At 59.2% G+C, this 26446-nt stretch overlaps 1 protein-coding gene across 3 annotated transcripts in view; it reads left to right on the top strand.

Moving 5' to 3' along the window:
• Positions 1-26446, top strand: part of PKP3 (plakophilin 3) — a 57491-nt gene that overhangs the window by 14481 nt on the left and 16564 nt on the right. For all 3 annotated transcript variants that reach the window (XM_075566922.1, XM_075566921.1, XM_075566923.1), the window contains 3 exons: positions 459-633; positions 2015-2132; positions 2328-2489. In XM_075566922.1, coding sequence (XP_075423037.1) covers positions 459-633; positions 2015-2132; positions 2328-2489 — 455 coding nt within the window. The remainder of the gene's footprint in view (positions 1-458; positions 634-2014; positions 2133-2327; positions 2490-26446) is intronic.

The raw sequence follows: 26446 nt of genomic DNA, 5'->3' as shown, positions 1-26446 counted from the left end.
CCTCCTCCTTCACTTCTCTCTCTCCCCTCCTCCTTCACTTCTCTCTCTCCCCTCCTCCTCCACTTCTCTCTCTCCCCTCCTCCTCCACTTGTCTCTCCCCTCCTCCTTCACTTCTCTCTCCCCTCCTCCTTCACTTCTCTCTCTCCCCTCCTCCTTCACTTCTCTCTCTCCCCTCCTCCTTCACTTCTCTCTCTCCCCTCCTCCTTCACTTCTCTCTCTCCCCTCCTCCTTCACTTCTTTCTCTCCCCTCCTCCTTCACTTCTCTCTCTCCCCTCCTCCTTCACTTGTCTCCCCCCTCCTCCTTCACTTGTCTCCCCCCATCACCTTCACTTGCTTCCTCCCACCCCCCCACCCCCATCTCCTTCACCTCTCTCTGTCTCTCTCTCTGTGTCTCTGTCTCCTTCACTTCTCTGCTCCCCTCCCCACTCCTCCTTCACTCATACTCTCCCCCCTCGCAGGGATCCTGTGGAATCTGTCATCCAGCGACAATCTGAAAACGCGCCTCGCCCGCGACTCTCTGACTCCGCTCACAAACTGTGTACTGGAGCCTCTCTCCGGCTCCGCTGGCTCCGCCATCATCAAGCAGAACGCCTCAGAGTCCGAGATCTTTTACAATGCCACTGGCTTTCTCAGGTACCCGAGCCACATTCCCCCGGGGGGGGGGGGAGTGACGCAGAGGAGAAATGATTATTAACCTTTATTTGTAAAGCGCCATCATATTCCACAGCGTGGTACAATAGGGGTACAGATTTATGTATATCACATAAAGAGAGTCACATACAAACTCCTGGGAGCTTACAGTCTAGAGGGGATAAGGGGCAATGTTAAAACAAAAAGTTAAAGTGCTTATTGTGAAATGGAGTGAACCTCAGGAAAGGGTATGGTCCCATCAAGGTTTGGGGTGGGGGTGTTGGGGGGTGTTGCAGATTCGCCAGCTCCAACTCTACTCCCAGTGGGCTTGGAGGGGTAGCTGACTGTTGAAGGTATGCCAGACAGGCTTCCCTGCATGGATTGGAGTTGGGACCGGCTGACAAGGAGAGTGCCAGCTAGGAGAAGGTTGCAGTAGTCGAGGCGGGACAGGATGAGTGAGTGAATTAGGATTTTAGTTGCACCACAAGTGAGAAAAGGGCGAATCCTGGCAATTTTTTTTCTTTTGGAGGTGGAGAAACACACACATTCCCAGCTAGCTCAAACTCCTACACCCACCACATCATGAATATGTATTTATGCCAAAATGAGTGCTACTGAGCGTGGCAAATGTATACAACAAAAGACAGGGGTGCCCAATGCTACATCCAATTGACAAAAATATATATGGTAATAAGTATAAAGTTTAAATACTTTAATAATAATAATAGTAATTACTTGGTTATTTAGTTAAACCCTTTGGCCAAAGCGTCGTAAGCCTGCATACCAAACGTCAAGGTATAACCAAAATTAATGCAGGTCCTACACTACACTGTGAACCCGTCCTGTTACCTCTGTATGAGGGGAAGCAACCACAGTGAGTCCTGTCCATTCAGCAAAATGCCAGAACCTCCCAAGTTAAAAAGGTGGGAGGGGTGAGCTCTGGGGGGAGGTGCCACCTACCTCCATACAACTGTTACCAGTCAGAAGTTGATTAAAACAGGTGGAGAAAGGCAGTGCAGGGACTGGCAAAGAGGAGCGATACTCTGCAGGTACAGCACACTGAGAGTAGCAATGCTCTGCAGGGGTGTCAGGGGAATAGTGCAGGGTCCCACAGCAAAATCGATGCTCTGCAGGACCAGGGAGCTGGAAAGGAATGATGCTCTGCGGTGCGCATGGCATGACGCTCTGCGGTGTGCGTTGGGTGGCACGACGCTCTGTGGAGTGCATGGCATGACGCTCTGCAGTGTGCGTTGGGTGGAACGACGCTCTGTGGTGTGCATGGCATGACGCTCTGCGGTGTGCGTTGGGTGGCACGACGCTCTGTGGAGTGCGTTGGGTGGCACGACGCTCTGTGCAGTGCGTGACTCTCTGCTCTGCTCCCCAGGAACCTGAGCTCGGCCAACGAGGAGACGCGTCAGAAGATGCGCGAGTGCTCCGGGCTGCTCGACTCCCTCGTCGGCTATACAAACCGCGCACTACAGGCCGGAAAACCAGAGGACAAGGTGCTGTGCAAACTGGGAAAGGATGACGGGGAGGGGTTAATAGAGCGATGCTCTGCGAGTTAGTGGGGTTGTCAGTGGAGCAATGCTCAAGTCTATCACGGCAGGTCTGTGTGTTCCAGAGCGTTGCTCCGAAGGGCTGTGTTTAGCAGAGTGATACTCTGCAGTGCTGTCTCATAGTCCCCCCCTTCCCCGCAGAGCGTGGAGAACGCGGTGTGCGTGATGAGGAACCTGTCTTACCGTCTGTACGATGAGATGCCCCCGTCCTGCCTGCAGAGACTGGAGGGCACCCAGAGGGGGCGCACCATCGCTGGGGAGGCTGTGGGATGCTTCACCCCTCAGAGCCGCAAACTGAAAGAGGTAAAGGTGGCAAGAACACCTACCCCCCACCCTGCCCTCCCCTACCTGGGGAAACGCACAAGCTCTCTCCCCACTTCCCCCCACATAGGCCACGAGACCAGCCAGTTGGATCACTACATTCTGCAGAGGATACTGTATAATGGTGTCACCCTCTGTATCACGCAGCATAAGAGCGCCCCCCCTCTGTATCACTCAGCATAAGAGCGTCCCCCCCCCTCTGTATCACGCAGCATAAGGGCGCCCCCCCCCTCTGTATCACGCAGCATAAGAGCGCCCCCCCCCTCTGTATCACGCAGCATAAGAGCGCCCCCCCCCTCTGTATCACGCAGCATAAGAGCGCCCCCCCCTCTGTATCACGCAGCATAAGAGCGCCCCCCCCTCTGTATCACGCAGCATAAGGGCGCCCCCCCCCCTCTGTATCACGCAGCATAAGAGCGCCCCCCCCCTCTGTATCACGCAGCATAAGAGCGCCCCCCCCCTCTGTATCACGCAGCATAAGAGCGCCCCCCCCTCTGTATCACGCAGCATAAGAGCCCCCCCCTCCTCTGTATCACGCAGCATAAGAGCGCCCCCCCCCTCTGTATCACGCAGCATAAGAGCCCTCCCCTCCTCTGTATCACGCAGCATAAGAGCGCCCCCCCCCTCTGTATCACGCAGCATAAGAGCCCCCCCCTCCTCTGTATCACGCAGCATAAGAGCGCCCCCCCTCTGTATCACGCAGCATAAGAGCGCCCCCCCTCCTCTGTATCACGCAGCATAAGAGCGCCCCCCCCCTCTGTATCACGCAGCATAAGGGCGCCCCCCCCCCTCTGTATCACGCAGCATAAGAGCGCCCCCCCCCTCTGTATCACGCAGCATAAGAGCGCCCCCCCCCTCTGTATCACGCAGCATAAGAGCGCCCCCCCCCCTCTGTATCACGCAGCATAAGAGCCCCCCTCCTCCTCTGTATCACGCAGCATAAGAGCGCCCCCCCCTCTGTATCACGCAGCATAAGAGCGCCCCCCTCCTCTGTATCACGCAGCATAAGAGCGCCCCCCCCTTCTGTATCACGCAGCATAAGGGCGCCCCCCCCCCCTCTGTATCACGCAGCATAAGAGCGCCCCCCCCCTCTGTATCACGCAGCATAAGAGCGCCCCCCCCTCTGTATCACGCAGCATAAGAGCGCCCCCCCCCTCTGTATCACGCAGCATAAGAGCCCCCCTCCTCCTCTGTATCACGCAGCATAAGAGCGCCCCCCCCTCTGTATCACGCAGCATAAGAGCGCCCCCCCTCTGTATCACGCAGCATAAGAGCGCCCCCCCTCTGTATCACGCAGCATAAGAGCGCCCCCCCTCTGTATCACGCAGCATAAGAGCGCCCCCCCTCTGTATCACGCAGCATAAGAGCGCCCCCCCTCTGTATCACGCAGCATAAGAGCGCCCCCCCTCTGTATCACGCAGCATAAGAGCGCCCCCCCCCTCTGTATCACGCAGCATAAGAGCGCCCCCCCCCCTCTGTATCACGCAGCATAAGAGCGCCCCCCTCCTCTGTATCACACAGCATAAGAGCGCCCCCCCCTCTGTATCACTCAGCATAAGAGCGCCCCCCCCTCTGTATCACGCAGCATAAGAGCGCCCCCCCCCTCTGTATCACGCAGCATAAGAGCGCCCCCCCCCTCTGTATCACGCAGCATAAGAGCGCCCCCCCCTCTGTATCACGCAGCATAAGAGCGCCCCCCCCCCTCTGTATCACGCAGCATAAGAGCGCCCCCCTCCTCTGTATCACGCAGCATAAGAGCGCCCCCCTCCTCTGTATCACGCAGCATAAGAGCGCCCCCCTCCTCTGTATCACGCAGCATAAGAGCGCCCCCCTCCTCTGTATCACGCAGCATAAGAGCGCCCCCCTCCTCTGTATCACGCAGCATAAGAGCGCCCCCCCCCTCTGTATCACGCAGCATAAGAGCGCCCCCCCCCTCTGTATCACTCAGCATAAGAGCGCCCCCCTCCTCTGTATCACGCAGCATAAGAGCGCCCCCCTCCTCTGTATCACGCAGCATAAGAGCGCCCCCCCTCTGTATCACTCAGCATAAGAGCGCCCCCTCCTCTGTATCACGCAGCATAAGAGCGCCCCCCCCTCTGTATCACGCAGCATAAGAGCGCCCCCTTCTCTGTATCACGCAGCATAAGAGCGCCCCCCCTCTGTATCACGCAGCATAAGAGCGCCCCCCTCCTCTGTATCACTCAGCATAAGAGCGCCCCCTCCTCTGTATCACGCAGCATAAGAGCGCCCCCCCCTCTGTATCACGCAGCATAAGAGCGCCCCCCTCCTCTGTATCACGCAGCATAAGAGCGCCCCCCCTCTGTATCACGCAGCATAAGAGCGCCCCCCTCCTCTGTATCACTCAGCATAAGAGCCACCCCCCTCTGTATCATGCAGCATAAGAGCGCCCCCCTCCTCTGTATCACTCAGCATAAGAGCGCCCCCTCTTCTGTATCACTCAGCATAAGAGCGCCCCCCCTCTGTATCACGCAGCATAAGAGCGCCCCCCTCCTCTGTATCACTCAGCATAAGAGCCACCCCCCTCTGTATCATGCAGCATAAGAGCGCCCCCCCCTCTGTATCACGCAGCATAAGAGCGCCCCCCTCCTCTGTATCACTCAGCATAAGAGCGCCCCCTCTTCTGTATCACTCAGCATAAGAGCGCCCCCCCCTCTGTATCACGCAGCATAAGAGCGCCCCCCTCCTCTGTATCACTCAGCATAAGAGCGCCCCCCTCCTCTGTATCACGCAGCATAAGAGCGCCCCCCCTCTGTATCACGCAGCATAAGAGCGCCCCCCCCTCTGTATCACGCAGCATAAGACCGCCCCCCCCTCTGTATCACGCAGCATAAGAGCGCCCCCCCCCTGTATCACTCAGCATAAGAGCGCCCCCCCCTCTGTATCACGCAGCATAAGAGCGCCCCCCTCCTCTGTATCACGCAGCATAAGAGTGCCCCCCCCCCTCTGTATCACGCAGCATAAGAGCGCCCCCTCCTCTGTATCACTCAGCATAAGAGCGTCCCCCTCCTCTGTATCATTCAGCATAAGAGCGCCCCCTCCTCTGTATCACTCAGCATAAGAGCCCCCCCCCTCTGTATCATGCAGCATAAGAGCGCCCCCCCCTCTGTATCATGCAGCATAAGAGCGCCCCCTCCTCTGTATCATGCAGCATAAGAGCGCCCCCCTCCTCTGTATCACGCAGCATAAGAGCCCCCCCCTCCTCTGTATCACGCAGCATAAGAGCGCCCCCCTCCTCTGTATCACGCAGCATAAGAGCGCCCCCCCCTCTGTATCACGCAGCATAAGAGTGCCCCCCCCTCTGTATCATTCAGCATAAGAGCGCCCCCCCTCTGTATCACGCAGCATAAGAGCGCCCCCCCCTCTGTATCACGCAGCATAAGAGCGCCCCCTTTCTGTATCACTCAGCATAAGAGCGACCCCTCCTCTGTATCACGCAGCATAAGAGCGCCCCCCTCCTCTGTATCACGCAGCATAAGAGCGCCCCCCCCTCTGTATCACGCAGCATAAGAGCGCCCCCCCCTCTGTATCACGCAGCATAAGAGCGCCCCCCTCCTCTGTATCACGCAGCATAAGAGCGCCCCCTCCTCTGTATCACGCAGCATAAGAGCGCCCCCCCTCTGTATCACTCAGCATAAGAGCGCCCCCCCTCTGTATCATGCAGCATAAGAGCGCCCCCCTCTGTATCACGCAGCATAAGAGCGCCCCCCTCCTCTGTATCACGCAGCATAAGAGCGCCCCCCTCCTCTGTATCACGCAGCATAAGAGCGCCCCCCCCCTCTGTATCATTCAGCATAAGAGCGACCCCCCCCTCTGTATCACGCAGCATAAGAGCGCCCCCTCCTCTGTATCACGCAGCATAAGAGCGCCCCCCCTCTGTATCACTCAGCATAAGAGCGCCCCCCCTCTGTATCACTCAGCATAAGAGCGCCCCCCTCCTCTGTATCACGCAGCATAAGAGCGCCCCCCCCTCTGTATCACGCAGCATAAGAGCGCCCCCCTCCTCTGTATCACGCAGCATAAGAGCGCCCCCCTCCTCTGTATCACGCAGCATAAGAGCGCCCCCCCCTCTGTATCACGCAGCATAAGAGCGCCCCCCCCCCTCTGTATCACGCAGCATAAGAGCGCCCCCCTCCTCTGTATCACGCAGCATAAGAGCGCCCCCCCCTCTGTATCACGCAGCATAAGAGCGCCCCCCTCCTCTGTATCACGCAGCATAAGAGCGCCCCCCCTCTGTATCACTCAGCATAAGAGCGCCCCCCCCTCTGTATCACGCAGCATAAGAGCGCCCCCCCCTCTGTATCACTCAGCATAAGAGCGCCCCCCCTCCTCTGTATCACTCAGCATAAGAGCGCCCCCCTCCTCTGTATCATTCAGCATAAGAGCGCCCCCCTCCTCTGTATCACTCAGCATAAGAGCGCCCCCCCCCCTCTGTATCACTCAGCATAAGAGCGCCCCCCCCCCCTGTATCACTCAGCATAAGAGCGCCCCCCCCTCTGTATCACGCAGCATAAGAGCGCCCCCCTCTTCTGTATCACGCAGCATAACAGCCCCCCCCTCTGTATCACGCAGCATAAGAGCGCCCCCTCCTCTGTATCACTCAGCATAAGAGCCCCCCCCCCCTCTGTATCATGCAGCATAAGAGCGCCCCCTCCTCTGTATCACTCAGCATAAGAGCCCCCCCCCTCTGTATCACGCAGCATAAGAGCGCCCCCCCCTCTGTATCATGCAGCATAAGAGCGCCCCCCTCCTCTGTATCACGCAGCATAAGAGCCCCCCCCCTCCTCTGTATCACGCAGCATAAGAGCGCCCCCCTCCTCTGTATCACGCAGCATAAGAGCGCCCCCCCCTCTGTATCACGCAGCATAAGAGTGCCCCCCCCTCTGTATCATTCAGCATAAGAGCGCCCCCCCTCTGTATCACGCAGCATAAGAGCGCCCCCCCCTCTGTATCACGCAGCATAAGAGCGCCCCCTTTCTGTATCACTCAGCATAAGAGCGCCCCCTCCTCTGTATCACGCAGCATAAGAGCGCCCCCCTCCTCTGTATCACGCAGCATAAGAGCGCCCCCCCCTCTGTATCACGCAGCATAAGAGCGCCCCCCCCTCTGTATCACGCAGCATAAGAGCGCCCCCCTCCTCTGTATCACGCAGCATAAGAGCGCCCCCCCTCTGTATCACTCAGCATAAGAGCGCCCCCCCTCTGTATCATGCAGCATAAGAGCGCCCCCCTCTGTATCACGCAGCATAAGAGCGCCCCCCTCCTCTGTATCACGCAGCATAAGAGCGCCCCCCTCCTCTGTATCACGCAGCATAAGAGCGCCCCCCCCTCTGTATCATTCAGCATAAGAGCGACCCCCCCCTCTGTATCACGCAGCATAAGAGCGCCCCCTCCTCTGTATCACGCAGCATAAGAGCGCCCCCCCTCTGTATCACTCAGCATAAGAGCGCCCCCCCTCTGTATCACTCAGCATAAGAGCGCCCCCCTCCTCTGTATCACGCAGCATAAGAGCGCCCCCCCCTCTGTATCACGCAGCATAAGAGCGCCCCCCTCCTCTGTATCACGCAGCATAAGAGCGCCCCCCTCCTCTGTATCACGCAGCATAAGAGCGCCCCCCCCCTCTGTATCACGCAGCATAAGAGCGCCCCCCCCCTCTGTATCACGCAGCATAAGAGCGCCCCCCTCCTCTGTATCACGCAGCATAAGAGCGCCCCCCCCTCTGTATCACGCAGCATATGAGCGCCCCCCTCCTCTGTATCACGCAGCATAAGAGCGCCCCCCCTCTGTATCACTCAGCATAAGAGCGCCCCCCCCCTCTGTATCATGCAGCATAAGAGCGCCCCCCCCTCTGTATCACTCAGCATAAGAGCGCCCCCCCTCCTCTGTATCACTCAGCATAAGAGCGCCCCCCTCCTCTGTATCATTCAGCATAAGAGCGCCCCCCCTCCTCTGTATCATTCAGCATAAGAGCGCCCCCTCCTCTGTATCACTCAGCATAAGAGCGCCCCCCCTCCTCTGTATCATTCAGCATAAGAGCGCCCCCTCCTCTGTATCACGCAGCATAAGAGCGCCCCCCTCCTCTGTATCACTCAGCATAAGAGCGCCCCCCTCCTCTGTATCATTCAGCATAAGAGCGCCCCCCCCTCTGTATCACGCAGCATAAGAGCGCCCCCCTCCTCTGTATCACGCAGCATAAGAGCGCCCCCCTCCTCTGTATCACTCAGCATAAGAGCGCCCCCCCCTCTGTATCACGCAGCATAAGAGCGCCCCCCCCTCTGAATCACGCAGCATAAGAGCGCCCCCCCCTCTGTATCACGCAGCATAAGAGCGCCCCCCCCTCTGTATCACGCAGCATAAGAGCGCCCCCCTCCTCTGTATCACTCAGCATAAGAGCGCCCCCCTCCTCTGTATCACTCAGCATAAGAGCGCCCCCCTCCTCTGTATCACGCAGCATAAGAGCGCCCCCCTCCTCTGTATCACGCAGCATAAGAGCGCCCCCCTCCTCTGTATCACTCAGCATAAGAGCACCCCCCTCCTCTGTATCACGCAGCATAAGAGCGCCCCCCTCCTCTGTATCACGCAGCATAAGAGCGCCCCCCTCCTCTGTATCACGCAGCATAAGAGCGCCCCCCCCTCTGTATCACGCAGCATAAGAGCGCCCCCCTCCTCTGTATCACGCAGCATAAGAGCGCCCCCTCCTCTGTATCACTCAGCATAAGAGCGCCCCCCTCCTCTGTATCACGCAGCATAAGAGCGCCCCCCTCCTCTGTATCACGCAGCATAAGAGCGCCCCCCTCCTCTGTATCACGCAGCATAAGAGCGCCCCCCCCTCTGTATCACGCAGCATAAGAGCGCCCCCCCCCCCTCTGTATCACGCAGCATAAGAGCGCCCCCTCCTCTGTATCACTCAGCATAAGAGCCCCCCCCCCCTCTGTATCATGCAGCATAAGAGCGCCCCCCTCCTCTGTATCACTCAGCATAAGAGCACCCCCCTCCTCTGTTTCACGCAGCATAAGAGCGCCCCCCTCCTCTGTATCACGCAGCATAAGAGCGCCCCCTCCTCTGTATCACGCAGCATAAGAGCCCCCCCCTCCTCTGTATCACGCAGCATAAGAGCGCCCCCCTCCTCTGTATCACGCAGCATAAGAGCGCCCCCCCCTCTGTATCACGCAGCATAAGAGTGCCCCCCCCTCTGTATCATTCAGCATAAGAGCGCCCCCCCTCTGTATCACGCAGCATAAGAGCGCCCCCCTCCTCTGTATCATTCAGCATAAGAGCGCCCCCCCTCTGTATCACGCAGCATAAGAGTGCCCCCCCCTCTGTATCACGCAGCATAAGAGTGCCCCCCCCTCTGTATCATTCAGCATAAGAGCGCCCCCCCTCTGTATCACGCAGCATAAGAGCGCCCCCCCCTCTGTATCACGCAGCATAAGAGCGCCCCCTTTCTGTATCACTCAGCATAAGAGCGCCCCCTCCTCTGTATCACGCAGCATAAGAGCGCCCCCCCCTCTGTATCACTCAGCATAAGAGCGCCCCCCCCTCTGTATCACACAGCATAAGAGCGCCCCCCTCCTCTGTATCACGCAGCATAAGAGCGCCCCCCCTCTGTATCACGCAGCATAAGAGCGCCCCCCTCCTCTGTATCACGCAGCATAAGAGCGCCCCCTCCTCTGTATCACGCAGCATAAGAGCGCCCCCCTCCTCTGTATCACGCAGCATAAGAGCGCCCCCTCCTCTGTATCACGCAGCATAAGAGCGCCCCCCCCCTCTGTATCACTCAGCATAAGAGCGCCCCCCTCCTCTGTATCACGCAGCATAAGAGCGCCCCCTCCTCTGTATCACGCAGCATAAGAGCGCCCCCCTCCTCTGTATCACGCAGCATAAGAGCGCCCCCCTCCTCTGTATCACGCAGCATAAGAGCGCCCCCCCCTCTGTATCACTCAGCATAAGAGCGCCCCCCCCCTCTGTATCACGCAGCATAAGAGCGCCCCCCTCCTCTGTATCACGCAGCATAAGAGCGCCCCCTCCTCTGTATCACGCAGCATAAGAGCGCCCCCCTCCTCTGTATCACGCAGCATAAGAGCGCCCCCTCCTCTGTATCACGCAGCATAAGAGCGCCCCCCTCCTCTGTATCACGCAGCATAAGAGCGCCCCCCTCCTCTGTATCACGCAGCATAAGAGCGCCCCCCTCCTCTGTATCACGCAGCATAAGAGCGCCCCCCCCTCTGTATCACTCAGCATAAGAGCGCCCCCCCTCTGTATCATGCAGCATAAGAGCGCCCCCCTCTGTATCACGCAGCATAAGAGCGCCCCCCTCCTCTGTATCACGCAGCATAAGAGCGCCCCCCTCCTCTGTATCACGCAGCATAAGAGCGCCCCCCCCTCTGTATCATTCAGCATAAGAGCGCCCCCCCCCTCTGTATCACGCAGCATAAGAGCGCCCCCTCCTCTGTATCACGCAGCATAAGAGCGCCCCCCCTCTGTATCACTCAGCATAAGAGCGCCCCCCCTCTGTATCACTCAGCATAAGAGCGCCCCCCCTCTGTATCACTCAGCATAAGAGCGCCCCCCCCTCTGTATCACGCAGCATAAGAGCGCCCCCCCCTCTGTATCACGCAGCATAAGAGCGCCCCCCCCTCTGTATCACTCAGCATAAGAGCGCCCCCCCTCTGTATCACGCAGCATAAGAGCGCCCCCCCCTCTGTATCACGCAGCATAAGAGCGCCCCCCCCTCTGTATCACTCAGCATAAGAGCGCCCCCCCTCTGTATCACGCAGCATAAGAGCGCCCCCCCTCTGTATCACGCAGCATAAGAGCGCCCCCCCTCTGTATCACGCAGCATAAGAGCGCCCCCCCTCTGTATCACGCAGCATAAGAGCGCCCCCCCCTCTGTATCACTCAGCATAAGAGCGCCCCCCTCCTCTGTATCACGCAGCATAAGAGCGCCCCCCCCTCTGTATCACGCAGCATAAGAGCGCCCCCCTCCTCTGTATCACGCAGCATAAGAGCGCCCCCCTCCTCTGTATCACGCAGCATAAGAGCGCCCCCCCCTCTGTATCACGCAGCATAAGAGCGCCCCCCTCCTCTGTATCACGCAGCATAAGAGCGCCCCCCCTCTGTATCACTCAGCATAAGAGCGCCCCCCCCCCTCTGTATCACGCAGCATAAGAGCGCCCCCCCCTCTGTATCACTCAGCATAAGAGTGCCCCCCCCTCTGTATCATTCAGCATAAGAGCGCCCCCCTCCTCTGTATCACTCAGCATAAGAGCGCCCCCCCCTCTGTATCACTCAGCATAAGAGTGCCCCCCCCTCTGTATCATTCAGCATAAGAGCGCCCCCCTCCTCTGTATCATTCAGCATAAGAGCGCCCCCCTCCTCTGTATCACTCAGCATAAGAGCGCCCCCCCCTCTGTATCACTCAGCATAAGAGCGCCCCCCTCCTCTGTATCATTCAGCATAAGAGCGTCCCCCTCCTCTGTATCACTCAGCATAAGAGCGCCCCCCCCTCTGTATCACTCAGCATAAGAGCGCCCCCCTCCTCTGTATCATTCAGCATAAGAGCGTCCCCCTCCTCTGTATCACTCAGCATAAGAGCGCCCCCCCCTCTGTATCACTCAGCATAAGAGCGTCCCCCTCCTCTGTATCACTCAGCATAAGAGCGCCCCCCCTCTGTATCACTCAGCATAAGAGCGCCCCCCTCCTCTGTATCACTCAGCATAAGAGCGCCCCCCCCTCTGTATCACGCAGCATAAGAGCACCCCCCTCCTCTGTATCACGCAGCATAAGAGCGCCCCCCTCCTCTGTATCACTCAGCATAAGAGCGCCCCCCTCCTCTGTATCATTCAGCATAAGAGCGCCCCCCTCCTCTGTATCACTCAGCATAAGAGCGCCCCCCTCCTCTGTATCACTCAGCATAAGAGCGCCCCCCCTCTGTATCACTCAGCATAAGAGCGCCCCCCCCTCTGTATCACGCAGCATAAGAGCGCCCCCCTCCTCTGTATCACTCAGCATAAGAGCGCCCCCTCCTCTGTATCACGCAGCATAAGAGCGCCCCCCTCCTCTGTATCACTCAGCATAAGAGCGCCCCCCCCTCTGTATCACTCAGCATAAGAGCGCCCCCCCCTCTGTATCACGCAGCATAAGAGCGCCCCCCTCCTCTGTATCACTCAGCATAAGAGCGCCCCCCCTCTGTATCACTCAGCATAAGAGCGCCCCCTCCTCTGTATCACTCAGCATAAGAGCGTCCCCCTCCTCTGTATCACTCAGCATAAGAGCGCCCCCTCCTCTGTATCACGCAGCATAAGAGCGCCCCCCCCTCTGTATCACTCAGCATAAGAGCGCCCCCCTCCTCTGTATCACTCCGCATAAGAGCGCCCCCCCTCTGTATCACGCAGCATAAGAGCGCCCCCCCTCTGTATCACGCAGCATAAGAGCGCCCCCTCCTCTGTATCACTCCGCATAAGAGCGCCCCCCCCCTCTGTATCACTCCGCATAAGAGCGCCCCCCCTCTGTATCACGCAGCATAAGAGCGCCCCCCCTCTGTATCACGCAGCATAAGAGCGCCCCCCTCCTCTGTATCACTCAGCATAAGAGCGCCCCCCTCCTCTGTATCCCTCCGCATAAGAGCCCCCCCCCTCTGTATCACTCCGCATAAGAGCCCCCCCCCCTCTGTATCACGCAGCATAAGAGCGCCCCCTCCTTTGTATCACTCAGCATAAGAGCGCCCCCCTCCTTTGTATCACTCAGCATAAGAGCGCCCCCCCCTCTGTATCACGCAGCATAAGAGCGCCCCCCTCCTCTGTATCACGCAGCATAAGAGCGCCCCCCTCCTCTGTATCACGCAGCATAAGAGCGCCCCCCCTCTGTATCACGCAGCATAAGAGCGCCCCCCTCCTCTGTATCACGCAGCATAAGAGCGCCCCCTCCTCTGTATCACTCAGCATAAGAGCCCCCCCCTCCTCTGTATCACGCAGCATAAGAGCGCCCCCCTCCTCTGTATCACGCAGCATAAGAGCGCCCCCCTCCTCTGTATCACGCAGCATAAGAGCGCCCCCCTCCTCTGTATCACTCAGCATAAGAGCGCCCCCCCCTCTGTATCACTCAGCATAAGAGCGCCCCCCTCCTCTGTATCACTCCGCATAAGAGCGCCCCCCTCCTCTGTATCACTCAGCATAAGAGCGCCCCCCCCTCTGTATCACGCAGCATAAGAGCGTCCCCCTCCTGTTTCACGCAGCATAAGAGCGCCCCCCCCTCTGTATCACTCAGCATAAGAGCGCCCCCTCCTCTGTATCACTCAGCATAAGAGCGCCCCCTCCTCTGTATCACGCAGCATAAGAGCGCCCCCCCTCTGTATCACGCAGCATAAGAGCGCCCCCCTCCTCTGTATCACTCAGCATAAGAGCGCCCCCCTCCTCTGTATCACGCAGCATAAGAGCGCCCCCCCTCTGTATCACTCAGCATAAGAGCGCCCCCTCCTCTGTATCACGCAGCATAAGAGCGCCCCCCTCCTCTGTATCACTCAGCATAAGAGCGCCCCCCTCCTCTGTATCACTCAGCATAAGAGCGCCCCCCTCCTCTGTATCACGCAGCATAAGAGCGCCCCCCTCCTCTGTATCACTCAGCATAAGAGCGCCCCCCCCCTCTGTATCACGCAGCATAAGAGCGCCCCCCTCCTCTGTATCACGCAGCATAAGAGCGCCCCCCTCCTCTGTATCACGCAGCATAAGAGCGCCCCCCTCCTCTGTATCACGCAGCATAAGAGCGCCCCCCTCCTCTGTATCACGCAGCATAAGAGCGCCCCCCTCCTCTGTATCACTCAGCATAAGAGCGCCCCCCCTCTGTATCACGCAGCATAAGAGCGTCCCCCTCCTCTGTATCACGCAGCATAAGAGCGCCCCCCTCCTCTGTATCACGCAGCATAAGAGCGCCCCCCTCCTCTGTATCACGCAGCATAAGAGCGCCCCCCCCTCTGTATCACTCAGCATAAGAGCGCCCCCCTCCTCTGTATCACTCAGCATAAGAGCGCCCCCTCCTGTATCACTCAGCATAAGAGCGCCCCCTCCTCTGTATCACGCAGCATAAGAGCGCCCCCCCACTCTGTATCACTCAGCATAAGAGCGCCCCCCTCCTCTGTATCACGCAGCATAAGAGCGTCCCCTCCTCTGTATCACGCAGCATAAGAGCGCCCCCCCCTCTGTATCACGCAGCATAAGAGCGTCCCCCTCCTCTGTATCACGCGGCCTAAGAGCGCCCCCCTCCTCTGTATCACGCAGCATAAGAGCGCCCCCCCCTCTGTATCACTCAGCATAAGAGCGCCCCCTCCTCTGTATCACTCAGCATAAGAGCGCCCCCTCCTCTGTATCACTCAGCATAAGAGCGCCCCCCCCTCTGTATCACTCAGCATAAGAGCGCCCCCCTCCTCTGTATCACTCAGCATAAGAGCGCCCCCCCCCTCTTTATCACTCAGCATAAGAGCGCCCCCCTCCTCTGTATCACTCAGCATAAGAGCGCCCCCCCTCTGTATCACTCAGCATAAGAGCGCCCCCCCTCTGTATCACTCAGCATAAGAGCGCCCCCTCCTCTGTATCACTCAGCATAAGAGCGCCCCCCTCTGTATCACTCAGCATAAGAGCGCCCCCCTCCTCTGTATCACTCAGCATAAGAGCGCCCCCCCCTCTTTATCACTCAGCATAAGAGCGCCCCCCTCCTCTGTATCACTCAGCATAAGAGCGCCCCCCCTCTGTATCACTCAGCATAAGAGCGCCCCCCCCTCTGTATCACTCAGCATAAGAGCGCCCCCCTCCTCTGTATCACTCAGCATAAGAGCGCCCCCCCCTCTGTATCACTAAGCATAAGAGCGCCCCCTCCTCTGTTGTATCACGCAGCATAAGAGCGCCCCCCTCCTCTGTATCACGCAGCATAAGAGCGCCCCCCCCCTCTGTATCACGCAGCATAAGAGCGCCCCCTCCTCTGTATCACGCAGCATAAGAGCGCCCCCCTCCTCTGTATCACTCAGCATAAGAGCGCCCCCCCCCTCTGTATCACGCAGCATAAGAGCGCCCCTCCTCTGTATCACTCAGCATAAGAGCGCCCCCCTCTGTATCACTCAGCATAAGAGCGCCCCCCCTCTGTATCACTCAGCATAAGAGCGCCCCCCTCCTCTGTATCACTCAGCATAAGAGCGCCCCCCTCCTCTGTATCACTCAGCATAAGAGCGCCCCCCCCTCTGTATCACTCAGCATAAGAGCGCCCCCCTCCTCTGTATCACGCAGCATAAGAGCGCCCCCCTCCTCTGTATCACTCAGCATAAGAGCGCCCCCCCCTCTGTATCACGCAGCATAAGAGCGTCCCCCTCCTGTTTCACGCAGCATAAGAGCGCCCCCCTCCTCTGTATCACTCAGCATAAGAGCGCCCCCCTCCTCTGTATCACGCAGCATAAGAGCGCCCCCCCCCTCTGTATCACTCAGCATAAGAGCGCCCCCCTCCTCTGTATCACGCAGCATAAGAGCGCCCCCCCCCTCTGTATCACTCAGCATAAGAGCGCCCCCCTCCTCTGTATCACGCAGCATAAGAGCGCCCCCTCCTCTGTATCACTCAGCATAAGAGCGCCCCCCCTCTGTATCACGCAGCATAAGAGCGCCCCCTCCTGTTTCACGCAGCATAAGAGCGCCCCCCCCTCTGTATCACTCAGCATAAGAGCGCCCCCCTCCTCTGTATCACGCAGCATAAGAGCGCCTTCCTCCTCTGTATCACTCAGCATAAGAGCGCCCCCCCCCTCTGTATCACGCAGCATAAGAGCGTCCCCCCTCCTGTTTCACGCAGCATAAGAGCGCCCCCCCTCTGTATCACTCAGCATAAGAGCGCCCCCCTCCTCTGTATCACGCAGCATAAGAGCGCCCCCCCTCCTCTGTATCACTCAGCATAAGAGCGCCCCCCTCCTCTGTATCACTCAGCATAAGAGCGCCCCCCTCCTCTGTATCACGCAGCATAAGAGCGCCCCCCCCCCTCTGTATCACTCAGCATAAGAGCGCCCCCCTCCTCTGTATCACTCAGCATAAGAGCGCCCCCCTCCTCTGTATCACTCAGCATAAGAGCGCCCCCTCCTCTGTATCACGCAGCATAAGAGCGCCCCCCTCCTCTGTATCACGCAGCATAAGAGCGCCCCCCTCCTCTGTATCACGCAGCATAAGAGCGCCCCCCTCCTCTGTATCACTCAGCATAAGAGCGCCCCCCTCCTCTGTATCACGCAGCATAAGAGCGCCCCCCCTCCTCTGTATCACTCAGCATAAGAGCGCCCCCCCTCCTCTGTATCACTCAGCATAAGAGCGCCCCCCTCCTCTGTATCACGCAGCATAAGAGCGCCCCCCTCCTCTGTATCACGCAGCATAAGAGCGCCCCCCTCCTCTGTATCACGCAGCATAAGAGCGCCCCCCTCCTCTGTATCACGCAGCATAAGAGCGCCCCCCTCCTCTGTATCACGCAGCATAAGAGCGCCCCCCTCCTCTGTATCACGCAGCATAAGAGCGCCCCCCTCCTCTGTATCACGCAGCATAAGAGCGCCCCCCCCTCTGTATCACGCAGCATAAGAGCGCCCCCCTCCTCTGTATCACGCAGCATAAGAGCGCCCCCCTCCTCTGTATCACTCAGCATAAGAGCGCCCCCTCCTCTGTATCACGCAGCATAAGAGCGCCCCCCCCCCTCTGTATCACTCAGCATAAGAGCGCCCCCCTCCTCTGTATCACGCAGCATAAGAGCGCCCCCCTCCTCTGTATCACGCAGCATAAGAGCGCCCCCCCCCTCTGTATCACGCAGCATAAGAGCGCCCCCCTCCTCTGTATCACTCAGCATAAGAGCGCCCCCCTCCTCTGTATCACGCAGCATAAGAGCGCCCCCCTCCTCTGTATCACTCAGCATAAGAGCGCCCCCCTCCTCTGTAGTCACTCAGCATAAAGCGCCCCCCTCCTCTGTATCACGCAGCATAAGAGCGCCCCCTCCTCTGTATCACTCAGCATAAGAGCGCCCCCCCCCTCTGTATCACTCAGCATAAGAGCGCCCCCCTCTCTGTATCACGCAGCATAAGAGCGCCCCCCCCCCTCTGTATCACTCAGCATAAGAGCGCCCCCCTCCTCTGTATCACGCAGCATAAGAGCGCCCCCCCTCTGTATCACTCAGCATAAGAGCGCCCCCCTCCTGTATCACTCAGCATAAGAGCGCCCCCCTCCTCTGTATCACTCAGCATAAGAGCGCCCCCCCCTCTGTATCACTAAGCATAAGAGCGCCCCCTCCTGTATCACGCAGCATAAGAGCGCCCCCCTCCTCTGTATCACGCAGCATAAGAGCGCCCCCCCCCTCTGTATCACGCAGCATAAGAGCGCCCCCCTCCTCTGTATCACGCAGCATAAGAGCGCCCCCCTCCTCTGTATCACTCAGCATAAGAGCGCCCCCCCCCTCTGTATCACGCAGCATAAGAGCGCCCCCCTCCTCTGTATCACTCAGCATAAGAGCGCCCCCCTCCACTGTATCACTCAGCATAAGAGCGCCCCCCTCCTCTGTATCACTCAGCATAAGAGCGCCCCCCTCCTCTGTATCACGCAGCATAAGAGCGCCCCCCTCCTCTGTATCACTCAGCATAAGAGCGCCCCCCCTCTGTATCACTCAGCATAAGAGCGCCCCCCTCCTCTGTATCACGCAGCATAAGAGCGCCCCCCTCCTCTGTATCACTCAGCATAAGAGCGCCCCCCCCTCTGTATCACGCAGCATAAGAGCGTCCCCCCTCCTGTATCACGCAGCATAAGAGCGCCCCCCTCCTCTGTATCACTCAGCATAAGAGCGCCCCCCTCCTCTGTATCACGCAGCATAAGAGCGCCCCCCCCCTCTGTATCACTCAGCATAAGAGCGCCCCCCTCCTCTGTATCACGCAGCATAAGAGCGCCCCCCCCTCTGTATCACTCAGCATAAGAGCGCCCCCCTCCTCTGTATCACGCAGCATAAGAGCGCCCCCTCCTCTGTATCACGCAGCATAAGAGCGCCCCCCTCCTCTGTATCACGCAGCATAAGAGCGTCCCCCTCCTGTTTCACGCAGCATAAGAGCGCCCCCCCCTCTGTATCACGCAGCATAAGAGCGCCCCCCTCCTCTGTATCACGCAGCATAAGAGCGCCTCCCTCCTCTGTATCACTCAGCATAAGAGCGCCCCCCCTCCTCTGTATCACGCAGCATAAGAGCGCCCCCCTCTGTTTCACGCAGCATAAGAGCGCCCCCCCCTCTGTATCACTCAGCATAAGAGCGCCCCCCTCCTCTGTATCACGCAGCATAAGAGCGCCCCCCCCTCTGTATCACTCAGCATAAGAGCGCCCCCCTCCTCTGTATCACTCAGCATAAGAGCGCCCCCCTCCTCTGTATCACGCAGCATAAGAGCGCCCCCCCCCTCTGTATCACTCAGCATAAGAGCGCCCCCCTCCTCTGTATCACTCAGCATAAGAGCGCCCCCCTCCTCTGTATCACTCAGCATAAGAGCGCCCCCCTCCTCTGTATCACGCAGCATAAGAGCGCCCCCCCCCTCTGTATCACGCAGCATAAGAGCGCCCCCCTCCTCTGTATCACGCAGCATAAGAGCGCCCCCCTCCTCTGTATCACTCAGCATAAGAGCGCCCCCCTCCTCTGTATCACGCAGCATAAGAGCGCCCCCCTCCTCTGTATCACTCAGCATAAGAGCGCCCCCCTCCTCTGTATCACTCAGCATAAGAGCGCCCCCCTCCTCTGTATCACGCAGCATAAGAGCGCCCCCCTCCTCTGTATCACGCAGCATAAGAGCGCCCCCCTCCTCTGTATCACGCAGCATAAGAGCGCCCCCCTCCTCTGTATCACGCAGCATAAGAGCGCCCCCTCCTCTGTATCACGCAGCATAAGAGCGCCCCCCCCTCTGTATCACGCAGCATAAGAGCGCCCCCCTCCTCTGTATCACGCAGCATAAGAGCGCCCCCCCCCTCTGTATCACTCAGCATAAGAGCGCCCCCCTCCTCTGTATCACTCAGCATAAGAGCGCCCCCCCTCCTCTGTATCACGCAGCATAAGAGCGCCCCCCCCTCTGTATCACGCAGCATAAGAGCGCCCCCCTCCTCTGTATCACGCAGCATAAGAGCGCCCCCCTCCTCTGTATCACGCAGCATAAGAGCGCCCCCCTCCTCTGTATCACGCAGCATAAGAGCGCCCCCCTCCTCTGTATCACTCAGCATAAGAGCGCCCCCCCTCCTCTGTATCACGCAGCATAAGAGCGCCCCCCTCCTCTGTATCACGCAGCATAAGAGCGCCCCCCTCCTCTGTATCACTCAGCATAAGAGCGCCCCCCTCCTCTGTATCACGCAGCATAAGAGCGCCCCCCTCCTCTGTATCACGCAGCATAAGAGCGCCCCCCTCCTCTGTATCACGCAGCATAAGAGCGCCCCCCTCCTCTGTATCACGCAGCATAAGAGCGCCCCCCCCCTCTGTATCACGCAGCATAAGAGCGCCCCCCTCCTCTGTATCACTCAGCATAAGAGCGCCCCCTCCTCTGTATCACTCAGCATAAGAGCGCCCCCCTCCTCTGTATCACGCAGCATAAGAGCGCCCCCCTCCTCTGTATCACTCAGCATAAGAGCGCCCCCCTCCTCTGTATCACTCAGCATAAGAGCGCCCCCCTCCTCTGTATCACGCAGCATAAGAGCGCCCCCCCCCTCTGTATCACTCAGCATAAGAGCGCCCCCCTCCTCTGTATCACGCAGCATAAGAGCGCCCCCTCTCTGTATCACGCAGCATAAGAGCGCCCCCCCCTCTGTATCACTCAGCATAAGAGCGCCCCCCTCCTCTGTATCACTCAGCATAAGAGCGCCCCCCTCCCTCTGTATCACTCAGCATAAGAGCGCCCCCCTCCTCTGTATCACTCAGCATAAGAGCGCCCCCTCCTCTGTATCACGCAGCATAAGAGCGCCCCCCCTCTGTATCACGCAGCATAAGAGCGCCCCCCTCCTCTGTATCACGCAGCATAAGAGCGCCCCCCTCCTCTGTATCACTCAGCATAAGAGCGCCCCCCTCCTCTGTATCACGCAGCATAAGAGCGCCCCCCTCCTCTGTATCACTCAGCATAAGAGCGCCCCCCTCCTCTGTATCACTCAGCATAAGAGCGCCCCCCTCCTCTGTATCACGCAGCATAAGAGCGCCCCCCTCCTCTGTATCACGCAGCATAAGAGCGCCCCCCTCCTCTGTATCACGCAGCATAAGAGCGCCCCCCCCTCTGTATCACGCAGCATAAGAGCGCCCCCCCCTCTGTATCACTCAGCATAAGAGCGCCCCCCTCCTCTGTATCATCAGCATAAGAGCGCCCCCCCCTCTGTATCACGCAGCATAAGAGCGCCCCCCTCCTCTGTATCACGCAGCATAAGAGCGCCCCCCCTCCTCTGTATCACTCAGCATAAGAGCGCCCCCCTCCTCTGTATCACTCAGCATAAGAGCGCCCCCCTCCTCTGTATCACGCAGCATAAGAGCGCCCCCCCCCTCTGTATCACTCAGCATAAGAGCGCCCCCCTCCTCTGTATCACGCAGCATAAGAGCGTCCCCTCCTCTGTATCACGCAGCATAAGAGCGCCCCCCCCTCTGTATCACGCAGCATAAGAGCGCCCCCTCCTCTGTATCACGCAGCATAAGAGCGCCCCCCTCCTCTGTATCACGCAGCATAAGAGCGCCCCCCCCTCTGTATCACTCAGCATAAGAGCGCCCCCTCCTCTGTATCACTCAGCATAAGAGCGCCCCCCTCCTCTGTATCACTCAGCATAAGAGCGCCCCCCCCTCTGTATCACTCAGCATAAGAGCGCCCCCCCCTCTGTATCACTCAGCATAAGAGCGCCCCCCTCCTCTGTATCACTCAGCATAAGAGCGCCCCCCCCCTCTTTATCACTCAGCATAAGAGCGCCCCCCTCCTCTGTATCACGCAGCATAAGAGCGCCCCCCTCCTCTGTATCACGCAGCATAAGAGCGCCCCCCCCTCTGTATCACGCAGCATAAGAGCGCCCCCCCTCCTCTGTATCACTCAGCATAAGAGCGCCCCCCTCCTCTGTATCACCCGCAGCATAAGAGCGCCGCCCCCTCCTCTGTATCACGCAGCATAAGAGCGCCCCCCCCCCTCTGTATCACGCAGCATAAGAGCGCCCCCCTCCTCTGTATCACGCAGCATAAGAGCGCCCCCCCTCCTCTGTATCACTCAGCATAAGAGCGCCCCCCCCCTCTGTATCACGCAGCATAAGAGCGCCCCCCTCCTCTGTATCACTCAGCATAAGAGCGCCCCCCCCTCTGTATCACTCAGCATAAGAGCGCCCCCCTCCTCTGTATCACTCAGCATAAGAGCGCCCCCCTCCTCTGTCACTCACTCCGCATAAGAGCGCCCCCCTCCTCTGTATCACTCAGCATAAGAGCGCCCCCCCTCTGTATCACGCAGCATAAGAGCGTCCCCCTCCTGTTTCACGCAGCATAAGAGCGCCCCCCCCTCTGTATCACTCAGCATAAGAGCGCCCCCCTCCTCTGTATCACGCAGCATAAGAGCGCCCCCCCCCCCTCTGTATCACTCAGCATAAGAGCGCCCCCCTCCTCTGTATCACTCAGCATAAGAGCGCCCCCCCTCCTCTGTATCACTCAGCATAAGAGCGCCCCCCTCCTCTGTATCACGCAGCATAAGAGCGCCCCCCCCTCTGTATCACTCAGCATAAGAGCGCCCCCCTCCTCTGTATCACGCAGCATAAGAGCGTCCCCCCTCCTGTTTCACGCAGCATAAGAGCGCCCCCCCCTCTGTATCACTCAGCATAAGAGCGTCCCCCTCCTCTGTATCACTCAGCATAAGAGCGCCCCCCTCCTCTGTATCACTCCGCATAAGAGCGCCCCCCCTCCTCTGTATCACGCAGCATAAGAGCGCCCCCTCCTCTGTATCACGCAGCATAAGAGCGCCCCCCCCTCTGTATCACTCAGCATAAGAGCGCCCCCCCCTCTGTATCACGCAGCATAAGAGCGCCCCCCTCCTCTGTATCACGCAGCATAAGAGCGCCCCCCCCTCTGTATCACTCAGCATAAGAGCGCCCCCTCCTCTGTATCACGCAGCATAAGAGCGCCCCCCCTCCTCTGTATCACTCAGCATAAGAGCGCCCCCCCTCCTCTGTATCACGCAGCATAAGAGCGCCCCCTCCTCTGTATCACGCAGCATAAGAGCGCCCCCCCCTCTGTATCACTCAGCATAAGAGCGCCCCCTCCTCTGTATCACGCAGCATAAGAGCGCCCCCCTCCTCTGTATCACGCAGCATAAGAGCGCCCCCCTCCTCTGTATCACGCAGCATAAGAGCGCCCCCCCCTCTGTATCACGCAGCATAAGAGCGCCCCCCTCCTCTGTATCACGCAGCATAAGAGCGCCCCCCCTCCTCTGTATCACTCAGCATAAGAGCGCCCCCCCCCTCTGTATCACGCAGCATAAGAGCGTCCCCCTCCTCTGTATCACGCAGCATAAGAGCGCCCCCCCTCCTCTGTATCACGCAGCATAAGAGCGCCCCCCCTCCTCTGTATCACGCAGCATAAGAGCGCCCCCCCCTCTGTATCACTCAGCATAAGAGCGCCCCCCTCCTCTGTATCACTCAGCATAAGAGCGCCCCCCTCCTCTGTATCACTCAGCATAAGAGCGCCCCCCTCCTCTGTATCACGCAGCATAAGAGCGCCCCCCCCCCCTCTGTATCACTCAGCATAAGAGCGCCCCCCTCCTCTGTATCACGCAGCATAAGAGCGTCCCCTCCTCTGTATCACGCAGCATAAGAGCGCCCCCCCCCTCTGTATCACGCAGCATAAGAGCGTCCCCCTCCTCTGTATCACGCGGCCTAAGAGCGCCCCCCTCCTCTGTATCACGCAGCATAAGAGCGCCCCCCCCCTCTGTATCACTCAGCATAAGAGCGCCCCCCTCCTCTGTATCACTCAGCATAAGAGCGCCCCCCCCTCTGTATCACTCAGCATAAGAGCGCCTCCCCCTCCTCTGTATCACTCAGCATAAGAGCGCCCCCCTCCTCTGTATCACTCAGCATAAGAGCGCCCCCCTCCTCTGTATCACTCAGCATAAGAGCGCCCCCCCCTCTGTATCACTCAGCATAAGAGCGCCCCCCTCCTCTGTATCACTCAGCATAAGAGCGCCCCCCCCCTCTTTATCACTCAGCATAAGAGCGCCCCCCCTCCTCTGTATCACTCAGCATAAGAGCGCCCCCCCCCTCTGTATCACTCAGCATAAGAGCGCCCCCCCCTCTGTATCACTAAGCATAAGAGCGCCCCCCCTCCCTCTGTATCACGCAGCATAAGAGCGCCCCCCTCCTCTGTATCACGCAGCATAAGAGCGCCCCCCCCCTCTGTATCACGCAGCATAAGAGCGCCCCCCTCCTCTGTATCACGCAGCATAAGAGCGCCCCCCTCCTCTGTATCACTCAGCATAAGAGCGCCCCCCCCCCCCTCTGTATCACTCAGCATAAGAGCGCCCCCTCCTCTGTATCACTCAGCATAAGAGCGCCCCCCCTCTGTATCACTCAGCATAAGAGCGCCTCCCCCTCCTCTGTATCACTCAGCATAAGAGCGCCCCCCTCCTCTGTATCACTCAGCATAAGAGCGCCCCCCCTCCTCTGTATCACTCAGCATAAGAGCGCCCCCCCCCCCCTCTGTATCACGCAGCATAAGAGCGCCCCCCTCCTCTGTATCACTCAGCATAAGAGCGCCCCCCTCCTCTGTATCACTCAGCATAAGAGCGCCCCCCCCCTCTTTATCACTCAGCATAAGAGCGCCCCCCTCCTCTGTATCACTCAGCATAAGAGCGCCCCCCCTCCTCTGTATCACTCAGCATAAGAGCGCCCCCCCCCTCTGTATCACTCAGCATAAGAGCGCCCCCCTCCTCTGTATCACGCAGCATAAGAGCGCCCCCCTCCTCTGTATCACGCAGCATAAGAGCGCCCCCCCCCTCTGTATCACGCAGCATAAGAGCGCCCCCCTCCTCTGTATCACGCAGCATAAGAGCGCCCCCCTCCTCTGTATCACTCAGCATAAGAGCGCCCCCCCCCCTCTGTATCACGCAGCATAAGAGCGCCCCCCTCCTCTGTATCACTCAGCATAAGAGCGCCCCCCCCTCCTCTGTATCACGCAGCATAAGAGCGCCCCCCCCCTCTGTATCACTCAGCATAAGAGCCCCCCCCCTCTGTATCACTCAGCATAAGAGCGCCCCCCTCCTCTGTATCACTCAGCATAAGAGCGCCCCCCCCCTCTGTATCACTCCGCATAAGAGCCCCCCCCCTCTGTATCACGCAGCATAAGAGCGCCCCCCTCCTCTGTATCACGCAGCATAAGAGCGCCCCCCTCCTCTGTATCACTCAGCATAAGAGCGCCCCCCTCCTCTGTATCACGCAGCATAAGAGCGCCCCCCCTCTGTATCACGCAGCATAAGAGCGCCCCCCCCCTCTGTATCACTCAGCATAAGAGCGCCCCCCTCCTCTGTATCACTCAGCATAAGAGCGCCCCCCCCCTCTGTATCACTCAGCATAAGAGCGCCCCCCTCCTCTGTATCACTCAGCATAAGAGCGCCCCCCTCCTCTGTATCACGCAGCATAAGAGCACCCCCCCCCCTCTGTATCACTCAGCATAAGAGCGCCCCCTCCTCTGTATCACTCAGCATAAGAGCGCCCCCCTCCTCTGTATCACGCAGCATAAGAGCGCCCCCCTCCTCTGTATCACGCAGCATAAGAGCGCCCCCCCCTCTGTATCACGCAGCATAAGAACGCCCCCCTCCTCTGTATCACTCAGCATAAGAGCGCCCCCCCCCTCTGTATCACTCAGCATAAGAGCGCCCCCCTCCTCTGTATCACTCAGCATAAGAGCGCCCCCCCTCCTCTGTATCACTCAGCATAAGAGCGCCCCCCCCTCTGTATCACGCAGCATAAGAGCGCCCCCCTCCTGTTTCACGCAGCATAAGAGCGCCCCCCCCTCTGTATCACTCAGCATAAGAGCGCCCCCCTCCTCTGTATCACGCAGCATAAGAGCGCCCCCCCACCTCTGTATCACTCAGCATAAGAGCGCCCCCCTCCTCTGTATCACTCAGCATAAGAGCGCCCCCCTCCTCTGTATCACGCAGCATAAGAGCGCCCCCCTCCTCTGTATCACGCAGCATAAGAGCGCTCCCCCCCCTCTGTATCACTCAGCATAAGAGCGCCCCCCTCCTCTGTATCACGCAGCATAAGAGCGCCCCCCTCCTCTGTATCACGCAGCATAAGAGCGCCCCCCTCCTCTGTATCACGCAGCATAAGAGCGCCCCCCTCCTCTGTATCACGCAGCATAAGAGCGCCCCCCCTCCTCTGTATCACGCAGCATAAGAGCGCCCCCCTCCTCTGTATCACGCAGCATAAGAGCGCCCCCCCCTCTGTATCACTCAGCATAAGAGCGCCCCCCTCCTCTGTATCACGCAGCATAAGAGCGCCCCCCCTCCTCTGTATCACTCAGCATAAGAGCGCCCCCTCCTCTGTATCACGCAGCATAAGAGCGCCCCCCCCTCTGTATCACTCAGCATAAGAGCGCCCCCCCCTCTGTATCACGCAGCATAAGAGCGCCCCCCTCCTCTGTATCACTCAGCATAAGAGCGCCCCCTCCTCTGTATCACGCAGCATAAGAGCGCCCCCCCCTCTGTATCACTCAGCATAAGAGCGCCCCCTCCTCTGTATCACTCAGCATAAGAGCGCCCCCCTCCTCTGTATCACGCAGCATAAGAGCGCCCCCTCCTCTGTATCACGCAGCATAAGAGCGCCCCCTCCTCTGTATCACGCAGCATAAGAGCGCCCCCCTCCTCTGTATCACGCAGCATAAGAGCGCCCCCCCCTCTGTATCACGCAGCATAAGAGCGTCCC

The sequence above is a fragment of the Ascaphus truei genome, chromosome 12, assembly GCF_040206685.1.
Source record: "Ascaphus truei isolate aAscTru1 chromosome 12, aAscTru1.hap1, whole genome shotgun sequence".
In the NCBI taxonomy this organism is placed as follows: domain Eukaryota; kingdom Metazoa; phylum Chordata; class Amphibia; order Anura; family Ascaphidae; genus Ascaphus; species Ascaphus truei.
Note: the sequence above shows the minus strand (reverse complement) of the source record. Positions and strands in the feature narration are given on the sequence as shown.